The following is a 10968-nucleotide window of genomic DNA, read 5'->3' as shown; positions in this document are numbered from 1 at the left end:
TTATACTTAGAAAAAAAGTGTCTGGCAATAGTAGCGATTATTCGGGATCGAGGTATCCCAACTCCAGCCAGTATGCTGCCATATCTCTTGCGGATTCTCCCGGCTCTCGGTCCAGCAGCAACCTTGCAGTTATTGCTTCTCCTGGAGAAGGATCGATGTTGACTAGGCTCCCTGTCCGTCTCAACATGGTGAATTGGGCCACTCGATGTCTCTTCCCTTGGATCGGTTGTTCTCGTACACCTGGCAGAACGATTTTTCTAGCCCACGGTGCCATTTTTGCCAAATTACGGGGCAGCAGCCGTATTGAATCGAGACATTGCTCGCTCTCTAACCCCCAATCGATTAGAAAGACGATGTAGCCAGTCATGGTCCTTTGTAAAAGGATGGCTCTTTCCCAAGCGCTAGATTCCTTAAAATCTACTAGCACGGCGACTAGCATGCCTGTTCTTAAACTTTTCGCCTTCGGCAAGTACTCCACGGGATGTTCCATCATCTTCAAATTGAGTGTTTGGGTTATCTTCGGCCATCCAGCCAAACGAACCCACATGGTGGTAAGTGACTCGACTCGAACCACCCGGACGGGAACTCCTTCTCGGAACCGATCGTTTGTCTTTTGTAAAATCTCCATGGTATACTAGATTTAGAAAAAATTTCGAATGTTAATGTTCGACTATACTGATCTGCCTAGTTTACGTGTCTAGGTCGGATGGTGCTGGCTCCGCCGGGAATCGGACCCCCCTTTATGTACCAGCAGCACCGACCTTGGAGAGGACCCCCTTTATATATCAGCTGCACCGACCTTAGAGAGGACCCCTTTAAATATCAGCAGCACCGACCTTGGAGAGAACCCCCTTTAAATATCAGCAGCACCGACCTTGGAGAGAACCCCCTTTATATATCAGCTGCACCGACCTTAGAGAGGACCCCTTTAAATATCAGCAGCACCGACCTTGGAGAGGTACTCGGTCACCGTTTAAGCTAAACGCACGTTTTCGTTTGTCTTGTTTCACACTTTTCTTGTCCTCGCAATATTTTATAACAGTGTTATCAATATATACAGGCAAAATATATAGTCTATTTTTGATACACAAGTGTCAGATATCAATTATTGCTTTCCGTTAAAATAAATATATCATTATTAGATGCTCTTTTTAATATTCCGATCCGCATCCTTACAATATTTTACAATTTTTAACCTAAAAATGTCGCTAGAAAATAGAAAACGAAAAACAATTTGAAAAGCACTAGCTCGCTTGAATGTGAAAATTGTGACGTGGGTGTATGTGCTTTGCCCTGCTTTAAAATATATCACACTCAATTGTATTATTAATAATTAAAGTAAATTATTAAAGTTCACGTATATGTATCGTACCTTTAAGAAAAATTAACATTTAATTATCCAATGTGCTTGCGTAGAGAACAGCATTATCCGCCACATATTGCGGTGCAGTATCGTTTACGCGTAGTTCGCGTCAAACCCTGCCCTACGAAGGAACGTCCCCGCACAAAATTCAATCGTACCTAAGACGTTAAACCGATCCTTTGCAAGTTTTCTTCAAAGAGATACGCTATACGAGTTGTTTGATTGATATCCGAAAAGTTTCTTTCTGTTTATGAGGAAATAATAGACGCACAATGTTATTTGCTTTATATCGTTTTGTCGCATTACGTACGATCCATTTTGTTCTATTGAGATAAACACCGAGACATTTCACAGACTTGGTTTCACGTTTGTACGGAGGTGCTTTATTGTAAAAACGACGTTTGCGAAAAAAGACATTTTTCGGACAACCTAATATATTTCATACGATGCTGTTGCCAAGAAATATTTATTAACGAAATGCTAAAAACTGTTATTTGCAAACAAATACTAGGGGAAATTGTTTTATCCGCTTTTACACGCAGAAGAATTTTACTGCTCAATAATATTGCTATTGGAACGAACGAGCCGTTTCGCTAACATCGGAACGAAGTAGAAACGAATCGGTACTTATCAAGGAGAAAACCTTGTCCAGCGTGGGGAAAAGTTTAAGGACCGATGTCCCTCGATCCACGCTGGAGACGGCCGATGAAACAAGGCGAATTAGCGGGAGATCGGGAGCAGAAGGCAGAACGGGCGGAATAGAAAAGGAATGGATACGGCAAGCTTCGGCCGTGCGATTTCGTATCACGTAGCGTTATCCCCTCGTAAAGTTGGCCACTCGTGCCACTAGCAGAAACTGTATGGCGGGCTCCGAGAGGATTTTAATCGCGCGACGGTCGAACGTATCGGTGAAATTACTGGAGAGCCCCGTCGACGTGCCTTTCGTTCCTGTCTGCCCCACGGCTCGGCTGCCACGGATCTAACAGATTGACCGGATCCAACGTGCCGGGTTACGAAACTTCGAAACTGGCTAGAATCGACTGCTAAGTTAATTGCCGGTCGCTCCCTCGCACCTACTCGTCTATCAGGCGACTCCAACTAGTAACCAACGAGGAAACCGCTGATGTCAGGCGTAAATTCAGCTGAAAATCCGTAGCGTGGAACGATGAAAGAGGCCGCACGGAAGAAAATAGCCTGGCGATCAAAAGGCTGGAACGTGCTTTCAGACCCGAACGCTTAGCTGCGCCGCCCCGCACCGAGATCCACTTTGACTTTCGCCCTTTGTTGCGAATATGACAGCCCGTTCGCGCTTTACCCTCGACGATCGACGCCGACCACGCTTCTGCCGCCTGTTATTTCCCAACCGTCCACCGTTTTGCTCCCCTTCTTTTTCATTTTCTTCTTTCCGCTCTTCTCCTTTTATCCTCTTTTCCCTTCTTCTCTCGCCGAAGCGCCGCGTTTGCTGTCGAGTTCGGCTACGATTGGCAAACACAAATCTTACGTGGACGCGCGATACGCGCGTTCCACGCATTTCAAATTTCACGACGTAACGTACTCGACGACTCAACGTAACGTGGAAAACGCGACAAGATGTTCGAATTTGGAATTATGCGAGCGCGCTGGGTCGATCGGCATGCCATCCGCCAAACGCGCGGCAAATAAATCTGTCGGTGTAATTTTAACGAGCCGCGATACCGCTCGAGGATTATACGGGTAATTTAAATTCCGCTCGCTCGATCGACGCGACTGATGGAACGACGATGAGCCGGCTGAGCCGAGATGAAATGATAAATTAGCGAATGAAACAGCCAAGTATAATGGAATGCCCGGTTAAATATAGAGCGTTTTAAACCGATTAACAGATAACTGCAAATTAGATCGTCCATTAACGCGGTTCGTCCACGTTCGAGCGGCATCGTTCGAGAATCAGTCGGAGAATTAGTCCGAGAATTAGTCAGAATACCCTCCGATCGATCGTTTTCCCCCCCGAAATCTGGCATTCAATCTGTTTCGATTCGCCATTCGCGCGATCCGAATTTAAGTTTCACGAATGTGAATACGAACGAGCCGTGCGTACCACTGACTATCGCACGATCGCTGTGGCAAAACGCTGGCGTACAATTAGCGCTATTTGCCGTTACGTGAAATATATTGTAAACGTTATTGCTCGCGCGTGGAAACTCGCTACTTCGCGCAGCCAGTCGAACTGTTCGATATTTATAGTTAGTCGACAAATACCGCGTACCTATCGTCGAGATTCTACGCAAGCATTGCGCGCGATAGAAACCCCTTCTATATCGTGCAATTGTCGTATCGAATAGCCGCTGCTCGAATTTCGCGCTGCGAATCGCATTCAAAAAATTTTATTTTTCTGGAAATCGAACGTGCAGATTTTTTTTTTAATTCAAACGACCTAACCCGAGCAGTTAGATTGGCCGAATTTCGTTCTCTTTGGAAACTTTGAGACCTCCGAACAACCCGTCTCTAGATGTCTACGATAACTTTGAAATTCCTTGTAAATTCGACCAATCGCGGGGAGACGTACTCGCGAGGAGAGTCGTCAACGGGGGTCGTAAATCCCCGTTACGATTATAACAATCGACACCACGAATTGATCGATCCCCTGATTTCCTTTGAGATAATGAGGGGTGATTGAGTTGGTATAACACTGGGATTCACAGTATTATAAAGTATATATTTCCAAGCACTTAGTTACAAAAGATTTGCGTGAAGAATGCGACTCTCGCGCTATGTGCAGACTGCCGCGTTAGGCGTTAGTTGGTAGACCGTCGCGTTAGGCGTTAGTTGGGAGACCGTCGCGTTAGGCGTTAGTTGGGAGACTGTCGCGTTAGGCGTTAGCTGGTAGACCGTTTGTCGCTCTTTTGTTTAATACGGAAGAAAGTTCGGTGTGGGTGTGCCCCTGTGCATAAAGAACGCGGATTCGTTGGTCCCACTTTCGTTAGGAAAAGTGAGGGTAACGAACCGCGGTGTCGATTGGTCATGCTGCACTACTGCTCGAAGGGATGAGTAGGGAGTCTTCTACCATCGTGGTGCGTAAATGACTGTGTGTATGAGAAAACCTAGCCTGTTTTATTACAGGGCTATTCGGGTTTTCCTAATGGGTGCATACCCGCTTTCTCCGTGTTTTAAAGGCGACTAATAAACCCAAGGACACCTCTAAAACCGACTGTGTTTCGAGCATATTTTGGCTTGCAATTCTTCAAGACAATCGGATTGAAGACATATGGCGAAACAATGCAGGGAAATGAAAGTTATGGTGGGTCCTTAGGTTTATTGAGGGTCGAAGTGCCGTTACGCAGGTCGGTTGTTGTCCGGTCGCGCGGGCTGGCGAGCAGATGCTTTAGGCGTCGTAACATCCTCCCCCCGTTGAGAGGGCACCGATCAAATTCTGATGTGGAGTCTGGTGTGTCGTTGGTGACCTCCTTCGCTCCGTGTGGGCGTTCGGCCTCGTCTGGATCTGGGTGGATGGGTAAGGGGACCAGTCTTTTGACGCCGCGGTCCAGGATGCTTGTTGCCGTCTGCACGGTAGCGGTCCGGATGATTCCGTCGGCTCCTGGATGGACCTTGATTACGCGGCCCAAAGGCCACTGCATAGAGGGCACGTTGTCCTCCCTGAGGATTACTACGGTGCCTTCATGAATGTTGTGTTTGCCCTTGTCCCATTTGCTGCGGCGGGTTAACTCGTTTAGGTATTCTCGATACCATCGGCTCCAGAAGTGCTGCTTAATCTGGTGAATGCGCTGCCAACTGGATAGCCGTCCTGATGGAACTGTCCTGAAATCACGCTCCCGTAAACTGGTTAGGGTATCACCGATTAGAAAATGACCGGGAGTGAGGACAGGGGGATCTTTCGGATCGGATGAGATGGGAGTCAGTGGGCGTGAATTGAGAATGGCCTCAATTTCGATCACAAGGGTGTTGAGGTGTTCAAAGGTCAGGAGCTCCGTGCCGACCACGCGGATGAGATGGCGTTTGAACGATTTAACTGCGGCTTCCCATAAGCCGCCAAAATGTGGTGAGTTCGGAGGATTAAAACGCCATTGTATTTGTCGGTCGGCGAGAAAATTCTGTACCCTATCCTGGTGGTCGTCGGACTGCAATAGGGTCCGGAGTTCTTGCAGCTCCCGATTAGCCCCGACGAAATTGGTGCCGTTGTCGGTGAGGATCGTTGCGCAGTATCCTCGCCGCGAGATGAAACGGCGTAGCGCGGCCAAGAAGGCGTCGGTGGTTAGGTCGCTGACTAACTCTATGTGGACCGCCTTTGTCGCCAGACAAACGAATATGGCGGCGTACGTCTTGATTTTACGTCGGTTGCGGTCCCTCCTCTCCTTGATGTAGAATGGGCCGCAGTAGTCGATTCCGACGTTCCTGAACGGCCGCGATTCGGTAATACGCGCCTCTGGCAAATCACCCATCAAGTATTCCACTGGTGGAGGGTTGGCTCTGCAGCAGCGGACGCACCTTCTGAGAGTGCGCCATACCTGGCTACGGCCGTCGATCGGTCAATAGCGCAGTCTCATCGCGTATAGGGTAGCTTGGGTCCCTGTGTGATGATTGTTCCGGTGCTCTTGTTCTATAATTAGCTCTGTCACCGGGGATTTCGGTAGGATGATCGGGTGTTTTTGGCTGAAGGGTATGGCGGAGTTGGTTAGTCGCCCTCCTACCCGGAGTAGCCCATCTTCGTCGAGGAAGGGGTTTAATGGCTGTAGTTTCCCTCCAACGTCCTCGCATCGATTTTTTTGGAGGATCCGAATTTCAGGCGCGAAATGCTGGGATTGTAAGATTTTTATTAGCCTGTTGTGCGCTGCGGTCAGTTCGTCTGTGGTGAGATGGGCAGTTCGGTGTTGCTTATGTCTCCATCGAAGACACCGGGCGACGATTCTTATTAGTCTTGGCCAAGACGAGTAGCGATGGAGGAGAGTGTTGTCGTTAACACTCGTCCTCAGACAGATCGTCTTCTTTTGCTCCGGGAGGTCGACTACCGGTATCGGGCTCCAAACCGGCCAATAGCTTTCGCTTTGCAGGAGCCACCTTGGCCCGTTTTTCCAAATGGACGGACATAGGAATTCCTTGGGCGTCTGGCCTCGGGAGATGAGATCCGCTGGATTATCGTCGGTAGGCACATGACGCCAGTCGGAGATATTGGTCTTGGTCTGTATCTCAGCGACTCGATTCGCCACAAATGTTTTCAAGGTGTGCGGCGAAGACCTGATCCAATGGAGTACGATGGTGGAGTCAGTCCAGTAGACTATCCGCGATATCTTGGTCGTCAGGGCCTGTTGTATTGACGAAATCAAGGACGTCAAAATAAGTGCCCCACTTAATTCGAGACGTGGTATGGAGAGCGATTTGAGCGGCGCTACCTTCGACCGCGCCGTGAGGAGTCGAGTCCAAATATTGTTCTTTCGGTCAGTCGTCCGCACGTAGACGCACGCCCCATATGCCCTTTCGCTAGCGTCACAGAATCCGTGGAGCTCAATTTTCGTTGCGGATTCTAGGATGGTCTTCCGAGGGAACCTTACCGCATTTAACAACGGCAATTGGGTGTGGTATTTGATCCATGCTGTGTGTACGTCTGACGGAAGGGATTCGTCCCAATCTACCTTCAATGTCCAGACTTGTTGCAAAATCATTTTTGCTCGAACGATTACCGGCGCGAGCAATCCTAGTGGATCATATATTTGTGCGATGACTGAGCTGATTGATCGCTTTGTGATTCGGGAAGTGTCACTGTTCGTCTTGACCGAATATAGTATGGTATCGTCGGCTGAATCCCAAAAGACGCCGAGTGTTTTTAACGTGGATGACTCACCGAGATGTAATTTCTGCTTGGTGTCTTCCTCAGGTAGCCCTCTCAGCAGATCCCGATCGTTTGAGGCCCATTTGCGGATATTTAGACCGGCTAGCTTAAGTAATCTCGTGAGATCATTCCTGATTGATAGGGCTTCGTCCTTCGTATCGGCTCCGGTCAACGCATCGTCGACATAGAAGTCTCGCCGTAGGATCTGCGCTGCTCTCGGAAATCGAGGTCCCTCGTCCTCTGCCAACTGTTTGAGACATCGGATGGCCAGATACGGGGCTGCGGATAGACCGAACGTTACGGTGTTGAGTCGGTAAGTTTCGATCTCTCCGTTGTCGGCACGCCACAGAATCTTTTGGTAGGGACGATCTTCTGGACGTAGGAGGAATTGGCGGTACATCTTCTCGATGTCGCCGGTAAGGACATATTGAAATGACCGGAATCTCAATAGGATGTTCCTCAGGTCTTCTTGTAATTTCGGACCCGTATGAAGGGCGTCGTTTAGAGACACTCCCGTGGTACTTGAAGCTGAGCCGTCGAACACAACCCGTAGCTTGGTGGTGTCGCTCGATTCCTTGGTCACGCCGTGATGTGGTAAATAATATCCGTGGTCGGTGGCGTGATCCGTGTTGATCTTTGTCATGTGACCCAAGTCTAAATATTCTTGAATCACAGCACTATACGCGGTTTCATATTGTTTGTCGCGTTGGAATCGGCGATGAAGAGAGGCGAGCCTGCTCATTGCAGTGGCCTTCGATGACCCTAGTGAGGAAAGCTTTTCGTTGAACGGTAATGCAACGATGTATCTGCCTTCCTTGGTTCGTCGGACATGGTTTCGGAAATGTTCTTCACATAGTCGTTCCAATTCCGAAAGATGAGTAGTGGCCTGTCCCTCGTCGATCTCCCAAAACCGTGCGAGGTCCTCTTGCAGAGCCGTTGTGGTTGCGTGGAACGTATTTATCGCGGTTTGGGACGTGGGACTCCCCCCGATTACCCAGCCGAAGCGTGTTTTTTGTAGACGTAGTTCAGGTTCGCCTGGTTGTGCCAGATTGACCTGCCCGATGCACAGCGACGCGAATGTTGATCCGGTACTAAGTAAAACATCGATCGGGGCTGGGCAATGGAATTGTGGATCGGCTAGATGAATATTTCTGGGTAATCCCAGACTCGAGGGATCGATGGGCTCGCTTGGTACGAGGATCGATATGGCCGGGATAACAAGAAATCTCAATGTCTTCTTGTACTCGCCGTCCGTCGACGTGATGGTGGCCGTGGTGTAACGTTTTGCCGTGGTGCTCAAATTGTCGAGGGCTCCGATCTGGATCGCACATCTCCTTTGCCTTATACCGAGGGAGTTCGCGAGCCTGTCGGTCATGAAGTTCATGCTCGACCCAGTGTCGAGTAAGGCTCGGGCTCGGATTGGTTGTGCCTGTTTGTTCAAAACCTTGATCTGTGCTGTGGCCAACAGATCATGATGCAGAGGGGTGTGGGGAGATGTGTTTGTTAGTCCGATCCCCCTTGCTGTCGTAGTCTCGGACAGTCAGTTTTGCCCCGGTTGGGACTTGGATGAAGAGGTTGGGGTGGTGTTCCGGATCCGGGCTGAGCGTGACTCGTACGAGGAATGCTCTTTCGTACCTCTTGGAACCGAAGATGTATGCTTCCGTGAAGTATCGGATGTTCGCCTCGATTTGTGGGACGACCGCGACTTCGATGATCCCGATGGGGATTGTTCGGTGGAGGCTCGCTTGTGTGATGAACGACTGCCCGACGATCGACCGCTCGGTGCGCGACTGCCCGACGACCGACCGCTCGATGCGCGACTGTCCGACGACCGACTGCTCGGCGACCAACCGCTTGCCGACCGACCGCTCGACGATCGACCGCTCGACGATCGACCGCTCGACGACCATGAATCTACCTGGGTTTTTTCGCGGTGTAGATACGTATGGTGTCGGTGACCGCAGATACGACACGAACCCGATGTACACTGTGTCGGCGAATGTCCTGTGCCTAGGCAATTTATGCACAACGATGCCTTCTTCACGATTTGAAAACGTTTGGTCGCTGATTTGGCCTTGAATATTTTGCAGTGTCTGATCTCGTGATGTCCGTTGCAGGTCGGACACACCACCGTTCTGCTGGTTGTAGCAAGGGTTCGCCCATGCGGTATGGTTGTTCGCTGACTGCGGTGTTTGTGTGTTGACCCTTTTGATTCCTTCTCTTTAGAGAGGAATTGAGTCCCGTTCGCCCGTGTTTTGAGAAAGTCTATCAGATGCTGATAGGATGGCACCTTTTGGCGGGGCAGTGTGCGTTGCCATTTACGCAGGCTGGACGCGGGCAACTTCGACGCGATCAATTCGATCATCGCTATGTTTGAAGTGACGGGCTCCTTTAGATGTTCGAGCGCCTTTAGATTTACGCTGATGGTTTCCAACAAATCCTCTAGGGCCTCTGGAGTTTCCCTTTTGATTTCCGGATAATTACGCATCAGATTCCAATGGCGCATGCAGATTTGGAGGGGGCAATTGAACTTGTCCTTCAGTGTATCAAGCGCGATGGAATAGTTGGCCTCTGTGAGTTCTAATGACTGGATACTCTGTGCGGCCCGTCCAGTTATAGATGAGCGTAGATGCTGGAACTTTTGGACATTCGTCAAACCTTCGTTAAGGTCCACTATGGATGTGAACGTGTCGTAGAAATAGGTCCAATTCTCGAGGGCACCGTCGAATTGGGGCACGCGGACCTCTGGAACGGTGGTCGGCTCTGGTTTCCGGCACGTCTCACCTCTTGTTGTAGTCGACGGGGTTGTTGCTGATATTTGCTCAAAGAGCTCTCGGAACCGCATGTCAAGCTCCCGATGCTCTTGCGATAACGAATCTACCCGCGCATCTTCCCCCTCATCTACCACACCTAACTCTTCTTGAACCTCGAGTATCCTCCTCCAAAGCTCATCGAACGAGCTGCGGCAAGATGCTAGGAAGATTCTGTTTGCCTTCCCAGACGCTTCGTACTCATCGAGTTCGCGCCTTATGGTTGCAAGTCGACGGGCTAGGACGCCTCGTCTCCGCCGTAACGTGCTGATTGATTCAGCTTGGGCCATGTTTGATTTTGATAATGAACGCCCTTACCTTGATCAAATGGACGTTGATCTGGGATTCTGTTGCTAATCGTTACGATGCGGCGTGGGCTCGTGTAGATGCTGCGCGACGGAGGTGCTTCTCTCCGATGGCGGTTCCCTTGCTCAGTTGACTAAGTGGTTGGAACTTGGATCTCACGCGACACTGTATAGTCACTGGTCAGTGCACTTTTTGGTGGCACGAGATCCGGCTCGAAGGACCATGTAAATTCGACCAATCGCGGGGAGACGTACTCGCGAGGAGAGTCGTCAACGGGGGTCGTAAATCCCCGTTACGATTATAACAATCGACACCACGAATTGATCGATCCCCTGATTTCCTTTGAGATAATGAGGGGTGATTGAGTTGGTATAACACTGGGATTCACAGTATTATAAAGTATATATTTCCAAGCACTTAGTTACAAAAGATTTGCGTGAAGAATGCGACTCTCGCGCTATGTGCAGACTGCCGCGTTAGGCGTTAGTTGGTAGACCGTCGCGTTAGGCGTTAGTTGGGAGACCGTCGCGTTAGGCGTTAGTTGGGAGACTGTCGCGTTAGGCGTTAGCTGGTAGACCGTTTGTCGCTCTTTTGTTTAATACGGAAGAAAGTTCGGTGTGGGTGTGCCCCTGTGCATAAAGAACGCGGATTCGTTGGTCCCACTTTCG

At 49.7% G+C, this 10968-nt stretch overlaps 2 protein-coding genes across 2 annotated transcripts; both read right to left on the bottom strand.

Moving 5' to 3' along the window:
* Positions 1–513: 513 nt before the first annotated feature.
* Positions 514–5799, bottom strand: LOC126875675 (uncharacterized). The gene is made up of 2 exons (XM_050638564.1): positions 4763–5799; positions 514–634 (listed from the first exon to the last, which is right to left on the bottom strand). Exons 1-2 carry the CDS (start codon positions 5797–5799, stop codon positions 514–516), a joined length of 1158 nt encoding a protein of 385 aa, XP_050494521.1.
* An 87-nt stretch (positions 5800–5886) lies between these two features.
* LOC126875674 (uncharacterized) lies at positions 5887–10284 on the bottom strand. The gene is made up of 2 exons (XM_050638563.1): positions 9162–10284; positions 5887–8639 (listed from the first exon to the last, which is right to left on the bottom strand). The coding sequence occupies exons 1-2, from the start codon at positions 10282–10284 to the stop codon at positions 5887–5889; spliced, it is 3876 nt and encodes a 1291-aa protein (XP_050494520.1).
* Positions 10285–10968: the final 684 nt, after the last annotated feature.

Source organism: Bombus huntii, unplaced genomic scaffold (assembly GCF_024542735.1).
Source record: "Bombus huntii isolate Logan2020A unplaced genomic scaffold, iyBomHunt1.1 ctg00000052.1, whole genome shotgun sequence".
Lineage (NCBI taxonomy): Eukaryota > Metazoa > Arthropoda > Insecta > Hymenoptera > Apidae > Bombus > Bombus huntii.
The sequence above is the reverse complement of the archived record's forward strand: the minus strand, read 5'-3'. Positions and strand labels throughout refer to the sequence as shown.

Coding starts and splice junctions, on each gene's coding strand:
- LOC126875674 (XM_050638563.1), bottom strand. CDS start 10,284: ATGGCCCAAGCTGAATCAATCAGCACGTTACGGCGGAGACGAGGCGTC. Junction 8,640..9,161: donor GCCGACACAGTGTACATCGG/GTTCGTGTCGTA, acceptor TGTTGGCCACAG/CACAGATCAAGGTTTTGAAC.
- LOC126875675 (XM_050638564.1), bottom strand. CDS start 5,799: ATGGGTGATTTGCCAGAGGCGCGTATTACCGAATCGCGGCCGTTCAGG. Junction 635..4,762: donor TCCACATCAGAATTTGATCG/GTGCCCTCTCAA, acceptor TTCTAAATCTAG/TATACCATGGAGATTTTACA.